Source organism: Emys orbicularis, chromosome 1 (assembly GCF_028017835.1).
Source record: "Emys orbicularis isolate rEmyOrb1 chromosome 1, rEmyOrb1.hap1, whole genome shotgun sequence".
NCBI lineage: Eukaryota > Metazoa > Chordata > Testudines > Emydidae > Emys > Emys orbicularis.
In genome coordinates this window covers 265,464,174-265,485,893 of record NC_088683.1, presented here as the reverse complement: position 1 = coordinate 265,485,893, position 21,720 = coordinate 265,464,174, and the positions used below count along the sequence as shown (strand labels likewise).

The window sequence follows — 21,720 nt, the reverse complement described above, 5'->3', positions numbered from 1 at the left end:
GGACAGTGTGGATGATGTTCTGGGAATGAATCAGGGTTATGTACTGAATGTGTGTTGTCTGTAGGACCCCAAGCTCATTTGTTGCAGATGTTGGAAAGTGCATAGCTAATGAGGCCTGGAATAACAGGAAGGGAAAAGACTATTCCATTTTTTAGGAAGCTAAATGCTGCCCTGAAAATTTGGATTCTGTCTTTGTCTCTTTCAGAGTTCGCACATGTGATGCTGGGCGAGTCATTGAAACCAAAGCTTTCCAAGGTGGCTACTAACTATGTGCTCTTTATTATTTGGGTACTCGGCTTTAGATAACTGTGGTCAGACTTGTAGGAGTGCTGAGCACACACAACTGAAGTCATAGAACGCTATGCAATGAACATATTAAGTGTTAAAAAGGCTGAGTACACTGGAAAATCAGGTCCTAGGTGTCCTGAGTTAGGCACCCAAAATCAGTGGACACTTTTGACCATTTTGAATGAAACCTCTGTGACTCAGTTCCCCAGTTGTAAAATGGGGAGGATAATATTTCCCTACCTCACAGGGTGTTGTAAAGATAAGCTCATTAATGTTTGTGAAGTACTTGAATATTGTGGTGATGAGTGCCGTAGAAAAGCCCATGAAGAAATTAATAATTCTGTGTTCACTGCAGGGTTTGGATGGTTGTGCAGCCAGTTTGGCATGGGGCCACATGGAAAGTGCATTGTTAGCTATTCAATATTTCTTAGCAGCATCTATCCTTTGTGCACTGAATGAATCCGGGGTCCAGTTAAAACAGTATGTAATCAAGACTATCATGCTTATGAGCAAGGCTGGGGTGGGCATGGAGGGGGGGTTGGAATTAAGGCTGCATGAGCAACCTTAATTCAGGCACTTTCTAACTTTAACATTTTTTGAATATGGTTCCTTTGTATCTGGTTTATAAATATCTGTGTGTGGTTGGATTGTATTTTCAACTGTTACTATTTGTAAGTAATATTCCCTCATCTTTAGAAGTCTTCTGGCAAGAGGGCAAGGCCCACTGTTCCTTTCAAAGCACTTGAGCTGAAGGGTGCATGTGATCCTGTTAGTGAGGATTAGCAGGAGACATTACTAAAAGAAATTTAGTAAGTAGGAAGGCTTCTCTGTTTTCCAATAAAAATTGTTTTAAACCACTTCTAAATCCATAGCACAGTTCACTAGAGCCAAATTTTTGAAATTTCATGGAGCAGTTTCACTTGGAAGTGGGCTTACTGGGGGCTATGACTTTTTATTTAAAAAAATATATACATAAGTCATTTTTGGTTACAAAAGTTGTCCAAGAATCATCACTATGTGTGGAACACTTTCCTCAGCTCATCAGTAAGGCCATCACCCTCTTTGTATTTACGTACCTCTTGAAGACCCACTTCTGTTGTGCTGCCTTTGAGGAATCTAGTTGACTTCTACTGTCCAGACCAAGATGTGGCCAAAGATCACCTTGACCACTGGTACTTATAGGTTGTGTATCTTCTCCCTAAAGTGTCTGTGTGCCTTTCGATTGTATGCTTCTTGGGGCAGAGATTGTGCCAGCTTGTTGTTTGGAAATTGCCTATCATGTCTTGGTACTACTGGAAACAAATAAGAAATAATAATAATAAAGGCTGTTTAAGTTCGCTTGATAGCCCTTAATAGTCTAAAATGTATTTTACTGAAACAACTGAATGTCTTTCTCCTCCTATACTCTTCAGTGAATGGTGGACTGAAGCTCAGAAGAATAAGAAAATAAGACCCAATCCACATGATACCAAAGTAAAGAAAAAACTGCAGCAACTGCAGCTGAGTCCTGGCTTCCCAAATCCAGCAGTAGTAAAAGCTTACCTGAAACCTGTGGTGGATGAGTCAAAGGGGTCATTCATCTGGGGAAGGCCTGATGTAGAACAGATCAGAGAATATCTTTTTACAATCCTATCTGGTTGGAGTTGTGAACCAAAGTTGCTTTGATAAAAAAGAATGCATGAGTCTATTAGCAAGTTCAATAACCCAGAACCAAATTCTGCTTGTCTCACTTGCATGAGGAGTGATATTGTAGTCTCATTCACTTCAAGCAAAGGTAAGCTGAGGAGGATTTCACTTTAAATGTAAACAAAATCAGTGATTCCATCCTCACTTTATTTAGCATCCCTTGCCACAGTCCATGTATTTCTTGCACTGATTGCAATTTGAGATACAGCAATGTGTCTAAAAATGGATGGTCCATAGTTAGGTAACTAAATGAAGCCTCTGGTGTATATACAAACATTGAGGGGTTTTTCTTTTCTTCAGGTTAACATATTTTACAACAATATTGGATGTAGCCAAAGGGATCTTTTTGTTGTTTGAAACACAGTTTATGGATAATAGAAAAGAATAAGCTTTTCTGAAGACATTTCGGATAATACTGGCAATAGTTGTTACTAGACCTTGACATTTCCTTTGTTCTTACTGTACCTAAAAGTTTTTGTACTGTATCTTTTAGAGATGCTTGGTTAGGTGAGGAACTTCCGTTTTTCACGTTCATACTTTGGTAGTAAGTGTTTTTTAATTTTTGATGAACCTTAACTGCCTACACATTCTGTCAGAATTGCTTTGGCTGGACTAGGACAAAGACAGATGAAGCCCTTTTGCCTGTACTTAAACAGCTGAACTCACAACAGGTAATCATGTTATTGGAGATTTTATGTAGTTTAAGGCTGGCTTGAAAATTTAAAAACTACACCTCTACCCTGATATAACGCTGTCCTCGGGAGCCAAAAAATCTTACCGTGTTAGAGGTGAAACCGCGTTTATATCGAACTTGCTTTGATCTGCTGGAGCGCGCAGCCCCGCCCCCCTGGAGCGCTGCTTTACCGCATTATATCCGAATTTGTGTTATATCGGGTCGCGTTATATTGGGGTAGAGGTGTAGTATTTTTAAAATAACCAACAAAGCTTCAACCAAAAGTATATTATAAACCCAAATCATTTAACAGACTCTTGGTCAAATTCTGTGCTGAACTACAACCCCTGCAATTCCATTGAACTTGTGGGCTGTCACAAGTTGTAAGTCAGCATGGAATTAGGCCTTGTGTATATAGATATTAAAATTGTAAGTACATATATTTTTTAAATGATGACATAACATTAGATTTTAAGTTCTTTTGGGCATAAATGTTGTACAGTTTGTGTGCTGTGAAGCACTTAGTATAATTTTAAATGCTGTAAATTAGTAAAATCTAATAGTTCTGCTGCCTGTCAACTCCTGAGTTCAGGCTTCTGTTTGTTCTGCAGTAGCTGATATTACAGATTCCTAAAGCAGCATAGGTAAACCCCATGTAATCCCTACTTCTGATGCATTGAAGCTTGGCTCCTGTAGGATTTTCAAAGCAGGCTTGTCAGTCTTCCGTTCATGTAAAGCGTCATCTCTCTGAATGTTTTTAAATGTTCTCTCAAACAGTTTGGCTAAATGAGGTTGTACTGTATTCCCTATAAAGCTTTATATGTTAGTAATATCATCAGCTCTTGCAAGGAGATGCAGATCCCTGAATATAGGAGTAGGCAGATAAATGGAGGAATTGCTTTTGAAATACTTCTTGTTTTATAATAAATATATTGATAACTTTTAAATCTACACACATTCTTTTAACAATGTGGAATCTTAAGTGACTCTTTCAAAAAGGTTGCAGTTAAGACTTAAAATGTTGCAGTAAGCATTCAATTTGTTTGATCAATGAGAATAACATTTTATTTCACTGGTTTGTGCAAATGAAAAGCATAGTTGTAGGGTTTATTTAGTAAAGCAATCATTTTATTATGTTAATAGTTTGCATTTGAATATGCTAATAAGTATGTGTGTGTGCAGGTCTGGGGGTCTCCATTTGTGCTGTAATTGCAAATAACACATGTTAGAAGCATGAACACAGTATTTGTAAAACGTGAAGGGAATTTTGCTTCCTTAGCCATTAATTTGTTTCTTTAAACAGGGCTGTAGTGTTTCTTGCTCTAAGGAAGCTTTTAAAACTTGCTGAATAATTATATTATTGTATAATTTCTAATCTCTTGTACTCTGTATATACTTGTGATTCATATTTCATTTATTTGAGCAGTCTTTGTTCTACACCAATTTAGACTATTGCATAATCTATTTTATTTATAGAATGCCTGTCATGATGGTATCTAAACTTCACCTTTTTAATTGTTGTGTATACTTGTAGACTCAACTTCGAATTGATTCATTCTTCAGACTAGCACAACATGAAAAACAAGCCATTAAGAGCCAGAGACTTCGAAGAGCTGTGACTTGTATGCGGAGGAAAGAAAAAGAAGCAGCAGTTGATGAGGCTACTGCTGTTGTAGAAAGAGAATTTAAACACGGTGAGAAAACTAAAGGAAAAATAGCTGTCCAAGGCACAACGGATCGAGCTACTGCAGCACAAAGCCAAAGGGTAAAGAGGAAAAAACATTCAAAGTCTAAAGAGGAGAGTTTCCATGGAGGCGGTTTCATTGGTGAGGTGCAGCTGTCAGAAGCATCCAGTGGGTCTTCAGGAGAGGATTCTGAAAGTGAAGTTTTAAGTAAGAGCAAAAGAGGAAAAATTGTCAAGGAATCAGCAATTCAGAAAAACACAGTGAGACAGGAGGAAGACATGAATAGTAGCTCAAGTGGTGAGGATGGGGATGAAGAAAACACAGTCATGGTGACTGCCCGATCTGTGTTTGAGGGCAAAAAAGGGAAATCATGGAATACGAGAGGAAGAAAAAAGAAAAAGTGCTAACTGGTTTTTTTGTTTTATGATCAAGTCTTGATTTGTAAATACTCTAATGAATTCACTGGTAGAAAAGAATAAATGTAAATTATCCCTTATTTTTCTGTGTGTATTGCACTGACATTCTGACTAGACTTTAAATAAGAGACAGTTTTAGCAATCTTGAACTGCAGTTTTTTCAGGACAATTATTCAAAAGGTCCAGTGTTGGTCTTTTTATTCAGTGAAAGTTTCATTAAATAAATAGGAGTTTTTCCTGAGTTATTTTATAAAATTGGGTCTGATGATGATTTGTCAGTGTTATTTCCTAATAACTGAAGTGAGATAGTTGTATTACGTCACCATCTATCAACTTCACTATTCAGTGAAGTTTGAGAAGTGATGTACAGAATTTCTGAGTATGGGGAGAAAGAAAATCTGCTCAGTTTTGGTTCTCTTATCCTCTTCGGTCTGCCTGTCTTCAAAAGTTTCATGTTCCAAGTCTGTTGTTTACTGCATCATTCATGGTGCAAAAAAATTTACAGAATGCTGTGGTAATGGAAGAGGGAAATGGCAGCATTATGAGAATTTACATAATCCAAAGAGGAATAATCTCTTGTAGTATTAATGTTAAATTATACTTTCTGCCTTCAGATGTGTGTAGGAGGAAGAGGGACTGAAACATAAGCGCTTCTATCAGAGGCCTGGTCTAAAGTAGCAGTCAAAAATTTGCTGATATAAAGCAAAATCAGGCTGTGAGCTAGAGGCAAGCCCAGCTCACAGAATCTGACAAAAGCACTGATATCGCAAAACACATATTTTGCAATAGGCACAGAGCACTCACACAAACACATTCCAGAAGGGTGGTACCAGAACACCTTGATACAAGCACATTCTCTAAAGAGAACAAGAACACACTGACCCATCCCAAAGATAAGGTCAGGATGATTGTGTGATGGATAGAGATGTACAAGGTGATGGGTGGTAATTGGCTACGTCCGAGGGTGTCAATTAACTACACCAGAGGGGCAGTACATAACTTGTTTGTATTGATGTATAAAATGGAGCCTCAAAGGGAGTGTCTCTGGCCATTCACTGAGCTGTGTCCATTGTCACAGGCATAGTGTAACTGTAGACATTGATCCCGGGAGCTAGGACCGGGCTTCGTCGACGATAAACCTGGCCGGGTGCCTTCGTATCTAACGGACCTTGTGGTCATTGGGCGGTCTGCTTTGCCACCTGTTTTGCGCAGAACTGGAATGGCACACACAACACATGCAGCTGAAAATCTGACGACAATGTGCATGACTCCCGTTTGAAGTCATGGGAGTCATCTGAGCATGTCCAAGGGCAAAAATTGTCCGAATTCAGAGGTGATGTGAAACTTAGGCAACATTAGACCTTGCATAAGACTAGTGAATAGATGAAACATTGGCAATGATGCAGCAGTGATTTGACAAAAACACCCCGTTGGTGTTTCAGGGTGCCTGCCAGCCTCTGGAGTCCTGGCAGGCTCCCTGATGTAGTACAGTGAGCCTCTCAGACCCTCTAGACAAAGTTCTAGGGGCTGGCAGGTTTCCCACACTGAGGTAGCAGCCTTACGAGTCCCTGTTCGAGCCAGGACAGCTTTATGGACAAAAGCCTACTTGCCTCCAGAGATGTGGCTGGAGCCTCCAACTGGGACTTCCAAAGTTGGCAGACTCTCTGCCAATTAGTAGCTAATTGAAATTGAATGGTATTTCTCTGTTTCATGACTGTTCAGTGACTAGACAAGAATGCCAATTTCATGTTTTGTTTCCGGAGAAACATATCCCAGTTAGATGCAAACAAAAATCCCTAAATTTTGGCCAACTCTGCATAAGACCCACTTAATTTACCACAATGTAAGAATATCTATATTGGTGTAACCTGTCTTTTTTTTTTTTTTTTTCCCCCCTGAAGGAGATGCACATGTAAGGTGAGGTGGTGGCCTTGGGGGGAAATAGGGGGTAGGTGGGAGGGGGCAGTGGGGTGAGAAGAGGGGGTGATGGGAATTTGGGATGTGCAGGGCTGTGGCGGCCGGAGAAAAAGGCGACTCCCCAGCTCCAGGGCTGTGGCTGTCGGGGAGAGACGGCCCTGCTTCCCAGCCTCAGCTCTGTGGTTGCTGTGGCAGGGGAGAGACCCCCCTTTTCCCAGCCCCAGCTCGGGGGCTGCCGCAGGGGGGGGGAGAGGGCACATCCATTGCATTAGAAAGGTAAGACTACCGATATTAAAATGAGTTGTGTGCTTTTATTTGTAGGAAAAAAACATTTTGTTTTTTATACAGCGCTTTTATCCAAAGCACTTTACAATAGTTAGCTAACGGTACAGACAACATTTGGAAAGAGCATTAAGTGGTCTGCTGAGACTCTCAGCAATTTTCAAGTAGTCCGCAAAAAAAAAAGTTTGAGAACCACTGCCCTAGTGGTCAGCTTGCCTCACATTTGAGACTAAATGGGTTGTGTTTGACAGTGGCTCCCAAATATAAAATGTGCTCTCCAGTATTTACTGTTGCTGAGTATGGTAGAATCCTGCTGTTCTTCATTTAAGTTCTAGTGAGATTTCATTTTATGATTATTTTTTAATAGTAGCGGCCTATAGGCAAATTAGATTGGGGCTCCATTGTGGCTAATGCTATACAAAGGTAGAGTAAGAGACTGTCTCTGCCCTGAGGAATTTACAATCTAAATAAGATAATTTTCAGAGACATGCATATGTGGCTCCACTGATATAATTGTGCCTTTTAGAAGAGATTGGAGGGGAAGATGACGATGGAAAAGATTCTGATACGTGGAGTCTTATAGATGCACTTAATGCTGTATCTTCTGAATTTGAAATTTATGTACAATTATGTGCCTACATTTTGCCTCTTGCAAATTGAACATGTGAGTGTACACATCTCTCAGGTGTTCAGTTTTTACAGTTGTAGTAATTGTGCACTCAAATTTAGACATGCAGTTGTACATGCATTTCACAAACAGACCTCTGCTTTAAATGTGACCCTGAATGTTTGGAAGAATACTTGGCTTTTGAATGATTCCCCCCCCGCCCCCCACGCTTTTAATATTTTTTTAATGACATAGATCATGACAGCCTTAGTAAATGCTATTTTTGTGAATTTGTCTAGATCTCTTGCTGTTCTACATAAGGGCGGAGGAGATTTCATGAGTACCAAGTTCTCTGGGAAACACAGCACTATGTGACCACTTTGTGTTCAAGCTGCAGCTGTCAGGATTTATTAATGCCTTCTGGATATAGACCTCTTGCTGTTACGAAATCCCCTTCTGGTGGGGGATTGTTGGTAGTATGTAACAAAACTTTAGTGCGTTTCTATCTGGGACTATTTGAGCTAATTGTAGGGGAAAATCCAGTGGATAAATCTTTTTGTATCTCCTCCTTTTATTGGAAGGCCAAGACAAAAGATTCAGGTATGTTGATAGATATAAAACACAGCTTTTAGACGCTGGACACCATAGAAATTCTTACTGCCTCAATTTTCAGAATACATTCTAAGTAATCTGAATTACTTCACACTGCTTATATTAAATAGTGCAGGTTAGAAGTTGAACTGTTTAGTATTGAAGTGCTTTTAGTTAATCATAGCAATAGAGTATAAAATCCATTAAACATGCTATGAATTAACATTCAAAGTTTAGCAGGATGTTGTCTAGTTCAGTACACATAACAGTGTATTATGGAGATGACCTTCAGAAGAAAATATGTGTAGATGCTATGAAGGGAAATGTTTTCCCAGCTTAGAATGGTTGTGTAGTGAAACAATACTGTCTGTCATGCGGAGTTTTAAGTGTCTGTTTAACCATATTAATTTCTCTGCCAATCTGAAGAAAACCTATGCATTCTACACTGGAAGTAATGGACAAACTGATCAGTGTAACATTTACTAACCTGTCCAATAGCTACTAATTGATTATTTTATGTCATCCCTGTATGGGTTAATAATGGTAGAGCAATATGGTGGTAGGGAAAATCTGTACCTCTTGTGTGGATAAAATCACAGAAGTTGAAGATTGAACACACCACCAGCTCCCTAACAAGGCAGGAATGTTTTTTACTTTACATTTTCTAGTCTAATTTTAAATATCCCAAGCAAAAGGGTATCCACCTCTCCCCTGAGGAAATTCTTCTACAGTCCAATAGATTTTACTGTCAGGAAGTTGTCCCTGACATTCAGCCTATATTTTCACTTTCATAATTTTATTTCTTCACTACTGTTTATAGATCCTCTCACTTAATCCTCTCCCTCTTTGGTATTAAAATATTTATAAAGTATTATCATATGCTTCTCACAACCATTCTTTAGCCACTCCAGCCATTTGTAGTTCTCCTAATCTATTATTCATAAATCTTGCTGCCCCTGATAATTTTTGCATTACTCTTCTCTGAACTCCCAATTTATCAATATTCATCTGATAATGAAGTGTCAAGGACTGAACACAATATTCAGGTCAGTTGCACTAAATCCATACACAGGGGGACTATTAACCTCATTCCTTGCAGGGATGCTTCTGTATATGCAGCCCAAAATTGCATTGCCTTTATTGCAAACTTTTGTATAATTTTTTTTTTGTTCCCCATCGCTCCAAACTCTTTGGGCATTACAACTTTCCATTGAGTATATGCGTTTTGAGTTCTTTTGTGTGTGTGTGTGTGTGTGTGTGTGTGTGTGTGTGTGTGTGTGTGTGTGTGTGGCATTTTTTCAGTTAAGTGTTTGCTTGAATTTTTCCAAGTTGAATCTCATTTTGTTGTTTTCCTCCTATGTTTCTAATCTTTCTAAATCTCTTTGTATTATTTCTCTGTTTGGAATGGCATTTGCAACTCCTGCTTCCTGCTTATCATGTATGAATTTCATTAATACACGGTTTACACCTCCTTCCCGATAATTAATGAAGTTAAGCAAGGCCAGATCTTATGGCAATCTCTTCGATACTAAGCTGGACGGTTTTCTCCTCCGCCATACATTTCTCATGACCTTTTTATGGTCTTTCAGCCGTATTTCTATCCAAGATTATTTGAATTAATTTTCAACTAAGATTTAATAAAATAGTATTAAATCCTTCAGTAAAACCCCAAATTTCTATCAACTGCATTTCCTTCATCTATTTTTTCTTTGAGAATAAAAAAATAAGATTTGCTTGAGAAAATTTATTCTTTGTTCCATGGTTCCATACTCCTTTAGATATTTAGTGATTTTGTTCCCCTTGACATTCCATTATTTTACTAGTGATAGAAGTTTTGTAGGATTGTAATTGCCAGGAGCACTCTCTTCTTTACTTTTTTGAAAATCAGTACAGTATTTGCTTGTCTACAGCCTGCCAGTATCTCCCCAGTTCTTTAAGATTTTTCAAAAATAATTTCCATAGTTCAATAAATTCATTAGCTAATTTTCTTAATTGCCCAGGTGGCCATGTTGCCTAGGTAAGCAAGTTTATATATATCCAGGTTGTCCAAGTATTCCTTTATTTGTTTAATAATAATTTTTACAAGTGCTTTCTTTCTAATTGTTCATCCCTAGATTTTAATTTTTTTTTTCTGTTTAAAATATTTGAAACAAGTTCAGTATGTGATTCATTTGAGTCATTAATTGAGTCACCGCAGTCATTTGTGTCATTTCATACTGGTCCCTACTTTGTCTAGTATTGCCTGCCTGATGATATTTTTAAAACCTCATCTTATCCTTTTTAGGTAATAGCAACTCATTTTTTAAAACCACTTTTATATTTTCCCTGCAAATCTTAACTGTGTATTCCTCATTGTTTGTTTGCCTCATTCGTTTTTCCTAAGCAGAATTTTGGTTTCCAGCACCTTTTTATGCACAAAATTCTCTACACAGGCACACGCACGCGCACGCACACACACACACACACACACACTGTATATATTTAAATAAATAATATTCCATTTGATATTTTAATAAGTATATTTTCTGTCCAGTATTGTATCACATGAAATGGACATGATACCATCACAATGTAATCATCTGATATCTGCTGAATTAACAAGGAAACCAGAATACAAGGAAGGTAATTTATTTTTCTTATCTGCTTCATTTTCCTGTTATGCTTGAGAAGGTTATTAAGTAGGAGGAAAAAGTGTTTTTCCATGAGGTATTTTCACATTCATGTCACTTAAGGAACTGTGTTAACATTTACATAAAAATGCAATAATGTTGTTGCAGTGTTGTAGTGGAAATTCGTAATGTTATGCCTTGCCAGCTCACACAAACCTTGGCAGCTTCCTACCAGAGTTTAGAGCAGTGCCTCTGGCTGGTTCCAGTGAATGAAGCTGTTGCCATAGATCAGGATATTAATGTAGAGTTTCTATGTGGGATGTCAGTAAGCCAAACTGAATTACTTACAAGCTCCATTTCTGTCTGGACTGCCTCCAACTTAATCCTGAGAGATCTTCACATAAAACTAGTAGCAGAATCAGGCTTTGCTCCCACAAAGCTTGTGGTTGCAGGCCCTGTGATTTTTTTTTTTTTTTAAAGACCCTTAAACATGAAGGTTAATCGCAGATTTTAGGTTTTAAACAGATCAAAACTTTTGAGTATTGGCTGTGAAAGGAGTTTTCAAAATATCAATTTATAGCTAAGACAGAAAGTTTGTCATAGTGAATGGACTGTGTGCACTTAATGAGCAGTTATTCAGTATTTGCTTTCTCCTCACTGTTCAGTGTGTGGTCTCCTCCCTTTTTTATTGCACAATATTCAAACCCTGCTCTAAAGACAATTATTAATGTCCTCATGTGCTTTTTCAATTGTATTAATCACTACAGTATCTGCATGTTTCATAAACACTAACAAATTTATTTTCACAATACACACCCCCACACTGTCCCGTGAGATCAGGGAGTGGTATTATCCCCATTTTACTCAAGAGAAATTGAGGCACAGGGAGATTGAGGTCAAAAGTATCCAGTAATTTTGGGTGCACAATTTGAGATACTTAAGTACTGTGAAAAATCAGGTCCTACCATTATATAGCACTTTGAACATATAAAGCTCAGTGCCCATAGACATTTGTTGCTGCTGTGAGTTTTCAGCACTTCTGTAAATCAAACCCCATGGTCTCAAGTTAGGTAACCAGAAAAAGAGGAACACACAATTGTTAGAGGATTTTCCCTTCACCCCCTCTCCTGATTCTTGTCACACACAAGACCAGAAGTCTGAAGTGCAGGCAGTGCAATGTTTATTGGGGTTAGTTTCAAGCAAGCATATCCATAGCTCTGCATGCCGGCAGAGTCTGTTTCCCAGTGTTCCGTTCCCAGCTCCGACACTGCAGAGCCTTTACCCCATGTCTCCCTTCCCAGCACTGATGTCACAGAACTTTTGCCTGTGTGCCTGTTCCCCATTCCCACCTCCTCCTCCTTAGCAGGCCCAAATATACCTGCATTGCACACCCCTAGTCTAGGGTTACCATTTTTTTAAAATAACAAAGAGGACACTCCAAGGGGTCCCGCCCCTGCCCCAACTCCGCCCCCTTCCCCGCCCCAACTTCGCCCCTTTCCCAAAGTCCCCGCCCCAACTCCGCCCCTCCCCTGAACGCTCCGGCCCCCTGCTCCTCCCCCTCCCCTGCTTCCCGCGAATCAAATGTTCGCGGGAAGCTTGAAACAGGGAGGGAGGCAGGCAGCAGGTAAGCTGGGGCGGGGGGGCGCGAGGAGGCGCGGCCCAGTCCGGCCCCCTGGCCGAGCGGCTCGGGCCCAGTTCAGCTCGGGCCCTGGGGCACCAGGCCCAGTTCCAGCCGAGCGCGCCAGTCCCAGCCCCGGCAGTTCCAGCTCGGCTCGGGCCCCGGGGCACCGGCCCCAGCTGGGCGGCTCCGGCCCGGCTCGGGCCCAGGGGGCGCCGGCGTGCGCCAGCCCCGGCCCCGGCGGCTCCAGCTTGGCTTGGGCCCCGGGACACAGGCACCGGCCCCAGCCGAGCGGCTCCGGCCCCGGGGCACCGGCTGAGTGGCTCCGGCCCTGGCAACTCCAGCTCAGATCGGGTCCCGGGGCACCGGCCCCGGCCGAGCGGCGCCAGCCGAGCACCGCCGGCCCCAGCGGCTCCGGCTCTGGCCCCAGCGCGGATCCAAGCCCCACGACCGCTCCCTATTTTCCCGGACATGTCCGGCTTTTTGGAATTTCCCCCCGGACGGGGATTTGATGACCAAAAAGCCGGACATGTCCGGGAAAATCCGGCCGTATGGTAACCCTACCCTAGTCCCACCCCTTACAACTTACGGTCATGTTCCATTTTGGAGGGTCATGAGTCTGGGGTCTTTGTCCCACCTCTTTTGTATCCCATGGGAGGGGTAAGGAGTGAGGTGGTGCTCTGGACATGACCAGGCCTTTCTTTGGGTTTTAACTGGTTGCTTGACCTTGGCTTGAGAGAGGAGCCAGGGAGCCTTTCAGTGTATGCTCGTATATTACACTCCCACCATGCCCTGTAACACTTTTGACTCCATCTCTTATCTCTTTTCACCCCATCTGCTTGTGGGCAGATGTAACACACGGTTTCTTTGTTCACACATATTAGTAAGGATATCAGAGTATCAAAAGTCAAACCCCAAATTCTATCCCAGGCTAACAAACAGGCCTATATACTAACAACAATTAGTAACCATCCATGAAAAGTTTGATTTAAATGAGTTGCCCCGCATGACATTGGAACTCTGTGGCAGAGGCAGAGAGAGAATCCAGTTCTCCAGGGTGGCATTCAATTGACTTAACCATGAGACCATTCTCTCTCTTCCTGTAATCCCCTGCCTCATACACTACACACTTTCCATCTTCTGCAACAAGTGAAGCATGGGTCATAAAGACAACGTCTTCCTTCACATCACAGCCCTTCTCCACCTATAGAGCAGAGTGGAAAAAATAGCATGTAATTTTGTAATTAAAAAGACTTATTGTAACACATACAATGAATTAAGGTTATACAGGCAACCTTAATATTGGTGTTTTCTAATATTTGAGTGCTTGACCTTGCAACCTTAATAATCCTTTAACATTGCTTTTTGTGTGTGTGTAATTTCCTAGATTTTTAAACAAGCCAACTGAAAAAAGAACTTCTATCATGTGGCATCAGATTTATGCTCACATGGGTAACCATCTGGTTTGGATCCTTTAGATTCACTGCACAGGCCTCTGCCACTGATAAATAAATGGAGATATCCTATCTCCTAGCACTGGAAGGGACCTTGAAAGGTCATCGAGTCCAGCCCCCTGCCTTCACTAGCAGGACCAAGTACTGATTTTTTGCCCCAGATCCCTAAGTGGCCCCCTCAAGGATTGAACTCACAACCCTGGGTTTAGGAGGCCAATGCTCAAACCACTGAGCTATCCCTCCTTTTGTTGACAGAAGAAGGATGGTAAAACTCAGGAATCTCGGGTTCCATTCCAGGCTCTGAAGGGAAGTGTGCTCTACTGGCCACACGCTTCTACCTGTTACCCCCAACTATGACCCTTTCAGCCCCAACCCTTTCAACTTGTCCCTGTCCCAGTCCAGTCTTTACCTTGGCACTAACTCCTTATCCCAGTCCCATTCTCTTCATGTAGCCAGTTTGTCTTCACTCAAGTTTCTGATATCAATCTCAGTCGTCTTGCCCACTAAATCCTAGTCTCCTTGCATTGCCACGCCGTCACCCCCTGCCTCCTCATCTGATCTCAGTCTCCTCTCGTCCACTGACTCTGTCTCCACTCTCTGTTGGCTCCCAGACCTAGTCTCCTTTCCCAGTCAGTCCTAGTTCCTTTCCCTAGTCCCCAATCTATCTCTCTCTGTCCCCAGCCTTCAGTCACTCCACACACTCCATTTTCCCTGTTCCTACTGGCTCCCAGTCCTAGTCTTTCTCCAGGCTCCTCATCTAATCCATGTCTTTTGTCATAGATGTACAGGGTGGTTTAATGCAGCCTTTATACAGACTCTGTGGGCCTATCTCTATTATTTTCCAGGCCTCAGGCACAACTTTTTACAAGGGCAAACCATGAAGTCTCACAACTCTGAGACTGAACTTGTGAGTATGGTACCTCTGTACTTGCCGTGTGCTCTACAGCAAGTCCAAATGAGTTAAAACTCCTGGTAGAAGCTGTACTCATTCAGGGAGCAATATAATCAGTAAGTATTTGCAGCAATGCAGGGCAGCATTTTCGAAACGAGCAAGCATTTGTTAGTCTGCTGACATACAATCTTAGATTAGCATGGAAAAGTCAAGCTTAAGTCTTTGTTTTTAGTGGCAGGAGCAACTGTTCTACGTTTCCATGGTCTCCTGTAGTCCATCTCAGTCTCTTTTTCCTCTAGACTCTGACCCTGTGTGTCTATCTCCCTGGTCTCTCTGAGCGCAGTTCTTCTTAACGCAGTCACCTGACATCTCCTGTGTCTTTTTGTCCCCAGTTGCAGCCCCACTGTGTTCCACACCTTCTCCTTCCTTGGCTGCCAGGTGTTAATGTCTGGTCAGTGTTTGACTGTTGGGCCTTTCATTTTCTCTCTAGGGTACTCCATTCATAGGTGTTTAATTTCATTCAGTTCTTGATGGCCCATTTGGGTTTAACCCAGACAGACCTGCTGTCAACATAACGTCTGACTGTCATTCCCATATCCCATGGGGAGAAATTAACCCCTTCATGCCCAGTGGGTAGCAATACAATGTAAATGGGTAAACTGAGTCACCCACATTAATAACATTAACAAAAATCACACGTTCTCCACAGTCCTTGTCTCCCTGAATCCTTGTCGCAGTCCCTTTGTCCAGCCAGTCCGAGTTCTCTCCCATATTCTGACTGCTTGTCAAATCCATTGCCCTACTGGTTCCCAGTCTCCTCGCCCTACCAGCCCCAATTACTCTCCCCCACTCCTCATTCAGTCTCATGTTCTCCCCCACCTATTGGTTCCATGTCTCTTCCCCATTTCCCTTCCTGGCTCCTGGATCTAGTCTCCTTGCCCACCCAGATGCAGTCTCTGCCCTTACCAGCCACCAGTACCAGTCTCTGCCCCCATGTTCCTTGTGCCAATCTGCTCCCCCATCTCTTCCCCACAGTGTCTTCAGTCCATCTTTTGTCCCCTCTGGTTTTGAATGAGATGGCTTCCTCATCCATACTGAATGGGTGCCAGCAAAGGGGTCAATGAGAGCACATGGAAGACAGGCACCCTGCTCTGTTCCCCCGCTTGGAGCAGCCGGTGGCTGCCATTACAAGGAATGTTGGGTTTTGCCCCTGTAGCCCTGAGCTGGAGCATGTTCAGTCACTCTGTGGGAATGGTGCATGCCCTAGGAGTTGTGAGAGGCTTGAGCATGCTCAGTGAGGACAGAATCTGCAGAAACTTTAGCTTTTGAGCTGTAGCGAGTGTCTACTGAACATACGCAAGCTGCAATTTTTCAAAGGCTTAGAACATTCCCAAATTTGGGTGGATTTTTACAGGGACGGTAACAAACACATCCCTGTCATGAAAGTCACTCCCCTGCCAAATGTCAAGTCTCTGCTTCAAACCCGGAGGTTGTAAAGCTTTCCAAAGAAAAGGTTGCCAGATGTTTTTAATATTGAAAAATACATTTTTCCCTAGGTTTGTTCTCAGAAATGGCTGAATCGTGTTTGGCTGAAATTTTCCAAAAAAGTGAGCCTGTGGCAGGCATCCAGCATGGAAAACTTCAGTCCAAACATATAAAGTTTGGCAAAGCTATAAGCAACTTAAAATAGGGTCTTGTAATGGGAAGTGTCAAGCGAGCTTAATACTAGAGTGCTATCAGTCCTGCCTCTAATAATCTCTTTACTACAGCCTCACTCCATCTGCCTTCCCTTCTTGTTTTCCTGCTCCATTCCCTTGGTATCCCCTCTACTTCCTTATTTCTCTTTTCAGCTAATCCTCTCCAAACAAAACCGGACTCCAAAATATTAAAAAAACAAAATTAAATTATGGTACAAAAATGTTTGCAAATTATCACATTGTTCGCTCTACTTAGGGCTTGTCTTCACTGCAGTCTTGACTCAAGTCATCTACAATCGAATTAATTCCTTTTGGGTTAGCCTACCTCGAATGAGTGGTCACACTATGACATACCGCTCGAGCTACGCAGAGTCGTTGCATTAGAAGCTGATGAGTTGTACTAACTCATGTTGTAGCCTATGTCCCTGACTGGCTGGCCAATTGAAGTTAAAAGGAGCACCACACTCCTGTAAAGTGTGGATGGGACTCAAGTTAGGAGCAAGACTCAAGTTAACTCTGCAGGGAAGAGAAGCCCATAGATGTTCTATCCCTTCCTCCCAACCCTGAGTCTGTGTTGTCAGTTTAGATTGTAAGCTCTTTGGGGCAGGGACTGTCTCTTGCTCTGTTTGTACAGTGCCAAACACAGAGGCATCTCAATCTTGGCTGGGCTCCATAGATGTTTGTTATACAAATAATAATACATTGGGGACGACAACGTACAAAAAGTTCAGCATAACAAAAGAAAAGAGAGCAAGTGCTGTGCAGAACTTAGGGTATGTCTACACTACGGGATTAATCCGAATTTACAGAATTCGAATTTTGGAAACAGATTGTATAAAGTCGAATGTATGCGGCCACACTAAGCACATTAATTTGGCGGTGTGCGTCCATGTATCGGGGCTAGCGTCGATTTATGGAGCGTTGCACCGTGGGTAGTTATCCCATAGCTATCCCATAGTTCCTGCAGTCTCCCCCGCCCATTGGAATTCTGGGTTGAGATCCCAGTGCCTGATGGGGGGGGGGGGGAAACATTGTCGCGGGGGGTTCTGGGTACAGCCTCACCCCTCCTTCCATGAAAGCAACGGCAGACAACCATTTCGCGCCCTTTTTCCTGGGTGAACACAGCAGACGCCATACCACGGCAAGCATGGAGCCCGCTCAGGTCAAGACAGCAGTCATGAACATTGTAAACACCTCGCGCATTATCGTGCAGTTTATGCTGACCCAGGACCAGAAAAACGAGGCAAGGAGGAGGCGGCAACGACAGTGCGGCGACGAGAGTGATGAGGACACGGACATGGACACAGAATTCTCTCAAACCGCGGGTCCCGGTGCTTTGGAGATCATGTTGTTAATGGGGCAGGTTCTATCCGTGGAACGCCGATTCTGGGCCCGGGAAACAAGCACAGACTGGTGGGACCGCATAGTGTTGCAGGTGTGGGACGATTCCCAGTGGCTGTGAAACTTTCGCATGCGTAAGGGCACTTTCATGGAACTTTGTGACTTGCTTTCCCCTGCCCTGAAGCGCCAGAATACCAGGATGAGAGCAGCCCTCATAGTTGCTTCCACAGTTGCAATAGCCCTGTGGAAGCTTGCAATGCCAGACAGCTACCGGTCAGTCAGGAATCAATTTGGAGTGGGCAAATCTACTGTGGGGGCTGCTGTCATGCAAGTAGCCAAAGCAGTCATTGAGCTACTGCTACGAAAGGTAGTGACTCTGGGAAATGTGCAGGCCATAGTGGATGGCTTTGCTGCAATGGGATTCCCTAACTGTGGTGGGGCGATAGATGGAACTCATATACCTATCTTGGCACCGGAGCACCAGGGTACCCAGTACATAAACCGCAAGCGTTACTTTTCAATGGTGCTGCAAGCACTGGTGGATCACGGAACGTTTCACCAACATCAACGTGGGCTGGCCGGGAAGGGTTCATGACGCTCGCGTCTTCAGGAACACTACTCTGTTTAAACAGCTGCAGCAAGGGACTTACTTCCTGGACCAGAAAATAACCGTTAGGGATGTTGAAATGCCTATAGTTATCCTTGGGGACCCAGCCTACCCCTTAATGCCATGGCTCATGAAGCCATACACAGGCAGCCTGGACAGGAGTCAGGAGCTGTTCAACTACAGGGTGAGCAAGTGCAGAATGGTGGTGGAATGTGCATTTGGCCATTTAAAAGGTCGCTGGCGATCATTACTGACTTGGTCAGACCTCAGCCAAACCAATATCCCCATTGTTATTGCTGCTTGCTGTGTGCTCCACAATCTCTGTGAGAGTAAGGGGGAGACCTTTATGGCGGGGTGGGAGGCTGAGGCAAATCGCCTGGCTGCTGATATGCGCAGCCAGACACCAGGGCGATTAGAAGAGCACACCAGGAAGCGCTGTGCATCAGAGAAGCTTTGAAAACCAGTTTCATGACTGGCCAGGCTACCGTGTGAAAGTTCTGTTTTGTTTCTCCTTGATGAAAACCCGCCCCCTTTATTGACTCATTCTCTGTAGGCAACCCACCCTCCCCCTTCGATCACAGCTTGCTTTCAAAGGAAATAAAGTCACTATTGTCTAAAAATCATGTATTCTTTATTAATTGATTATAAAAAGAGGGAGAGAAGGTAGCCCAGGTGGGGTTTGGGAGGAGGATCGGAGGGAAGGAAAAGGCCACTAAAAAAAGGTTAAAATAATGACAGCCTTTTGCTTGGGCTGTCCACTGGGGTGGAATGGGAGGGTGCACGGAGCCTCCCTCCCCCCCCGCGTTCTTACACGTCTGGGTGAGAAGGCTATGGAACATGGTGAGGGGGGAGGGTGGTTATACAGGGGCTGCAGCGCCAGTCTGTGATCCTGCTGCCGTTCCTGAAGCTCCACCAGACGCCGGAGCATGTCTGTTTGCTCACGCAGCAGCCCCAGCATTGCATCCTGCCTCCTCTGATCTTCCTGCCGCCACCTCTCATCTCGAGCGTCTCTCCTCTCCTCACGTTGGTCCCTCCTGTCCTCACGTTCACTGGCATCTTTCCTATACTTTGAAACCGTGTTCTTCCACTCATTTAGATGAGCTCTTTCATTGCGGGTGGATTCCATGATTTCCGCGAACATCTCGTCTCGCGTTCTCTTTTTCCGACGCCTTATCTGAGATAGCCTTCGGGATGGAGGAGGGAGGCTTAAAAAATTTGCAGCTGCTGGAGGGAGGGAAAAAAAGGAGAGAATTTTTTAAAAAGATACATTTTACAGAACAATGCTTATACTCTTTCACGGTGAACAACACTATTCACATTACATAGCACATGTGATTTCTGTGCAAGGTCGCATTTTGCCTCTTAATATTGAGTGCCTGTGCCTTTGCTGCTACAGATCAGACGCAGGTACGGGCAACAGAATTCGGCTTGCATGCGGCCATGGTAAGCCATTGTCTTTCAGCTTCTGCGCCCTCCTTTCCCACATACCAAGCAAAGCTCGTTGAGTGCTGCGGTTTTCCTGTTAACCTTCAGCAGCAGAAAACAAATGAATCCCCTCCCAATCCAATTCTCTGGGATGATCGCTTTATCCCTCCCCCCACCGCGTGGCTGGTATCAGGGAAGATCCCTGCTAGCCACACGTGAAAAGCTCAGCGCCAATTCTTCCCCCCCCCCCCCCCGCGCTTGGCTTACTACAGGGAAGGATTTCTTTTCAGCCACCTCTGTCCCCTTAATTAAATTCCCATATTTCAACCAGGTTACCATGAGCGATATCACTCTCCTGAGGATTAAACAGCGAGATAAAGAACGGATGTTGCTTGAATGCCAGCAAACACCGGGACCATACGCTGCCAGGCTTTATCATGCAATGATACCAGATTACTTGCTATTAGCATGGCGTGGTCAAGTGTCCTACCATGGAGGACGGAATAAGGCTGCACTGCCCAGAAACCTTCTGCAAAGGCTTTTGGAGTACCTCCAGGAGAGCTTCATGGAGATGTCCCTGGAGGATTTCCCCAGACACGTTAACAGACTTTTCCAGTAGCTGCACTGGCCGCGAATGCATCCCAAGTCCTCAGGGCAAATTAATCATTAAAAAATGCTTGCTTTTAAACCATGTTTTATATTTTAAAAGGTAAACTCACCTGAGTTCTCTTCCATGGGGTTATGGTCTTGGGTACTGGCTTGGGAGGGTACTTCAGTCAGGCTGAGAAAAAGATCCTGGCTGTTGGGGAGAACGGAGTGCTGTGTGCTCTCCGCAAGCTCGTCCTCCTCCTCCTTCTCCTCCTCCTCCTCCTCTTCCCCGTCCGCAGAATCCTCAGGTGTGGCTGATGAGATTACCCATGCCTCAGAATCCATGGTCAAAGGTGGGGTAGTGGTGGCGGCCCCCCCCTAGAATTGCATGCAGCTCAGCGTAGAAGCAGCATGTCTGCAGCTCTGACCAGGAGTGACCGTTTGACTTCTTTGTTTTCTGATAGGCTTGTCTGAGCTCCTTGACTTTCACGCGGCACTGCTCTGAGTCCCTATTGTGGCCTCTCTCCATCATGCCCTTGGAGATTTTTTCAAAAGTTTTGGCATTTCGTCTTTTCAAACAAAGTTCTGCTAGCACTGAATCCTCTCCCCATATAGCGATCAGATCCAGTACCTCCCGTACGGTCCATGCTATTATCGGCCTGCATGGTTACCTGTGCTGATGAGCTCTCTGTGGTCACCTGTGCTGGGCAAACAGGAAATGAAGTTCAAATGTTCGCGGGGCTTTTCCTGTCTACCGGGCCAGTGCATCCGAGTTCAGATTGCTGTCCAGAGCGGTCACAATGGTGCACTGTGGGATAGCTCCCGGAGGCCAATACCATCGAATTGCGGCCACACTAACCCTAATTCAAAATGACAATATCGATTTTGGCGATAGTCTGCTCGTCGGGGAAGAGTACAGAAATCGATTTTAAGAGCCCTTTATTTCGAAAGAAATGGCTTCGTTGTGTGGACGAGTGCAGGGTTAATTCGATTTAACACTGCTAAATTCGAATTAAACTCATAGTGTAGACCAGGCCTTAGTATAATAGCAATTAATTCAGAAAAGTAAGCAGGTGTCAGGCATTTCCTAATAAATTTCTTCAGATTTAATCAGGACTGATTGCATCAAAGTACATTCATTCACTTGGGTAAAATATACTGTTTTTTATTAGAGAGTTGACTCATCAAATGATTCAGATTTTTGTTCTTTTCTAAATTTGGATGTTCATTTATATGAAGTGGGGGGGGGGAGGAGGAATGCAGCATTCTGGTGGTAGTTTTTGCATGTACAAAAGCATAGAATTGCAAAGTTCTGATATCCTACAACATCTGTCTCGGTCCTTC

General features: G+C 43.4%; 2 protein-coding genes across 2 annotated transcripts in view; both read left to right on the top strand.

Moving 5' to 3' along the window:
- Nucleotides 1-4,919, top strand: part of ERCC5 (ERCC excision repair 5, endonuclease) — a 47,561-nt gene extending 42,642 nt beyond the window's left edge. The window contains exons 15-17 of the mRNA XM_065409027.1: nt 1,701-1,901; nt 2,561-2,645; nt 4,182-4,919. Coding sequence (XP_065265099.1) covers nt 1,701-1,901; nt 2,561-2,645; nt 4,182-4,739 — 844 coding nt within the window. The 3' untranslated portion in view covers nt 4,740-4,919. The remainder of the gene's footprint in view (nt 1-1,700; nt 1,902-2,560; nt 2,646-4,181) is intronic.
- A 5,775-nt stretch (nt 4,920-10,694) lies between these two features.
- Nucleotides 10,695-21,720, top strand: part of LOC135873057 (protein-lysine methyltransferase METTL21E-like) — a 35,585-nt gene continuing 24,559 nt past the window's right edge. The window contains exon 1 of the mRNA XM_065397532.1: nt 10,695-10,767. Within this exon, the coding sequence (XP_065253604.1) occupies nt 10,695-10,767 (73 nt within the window). The remainder of the gene's footprint in view (nt 10,768-21,720) is intronic.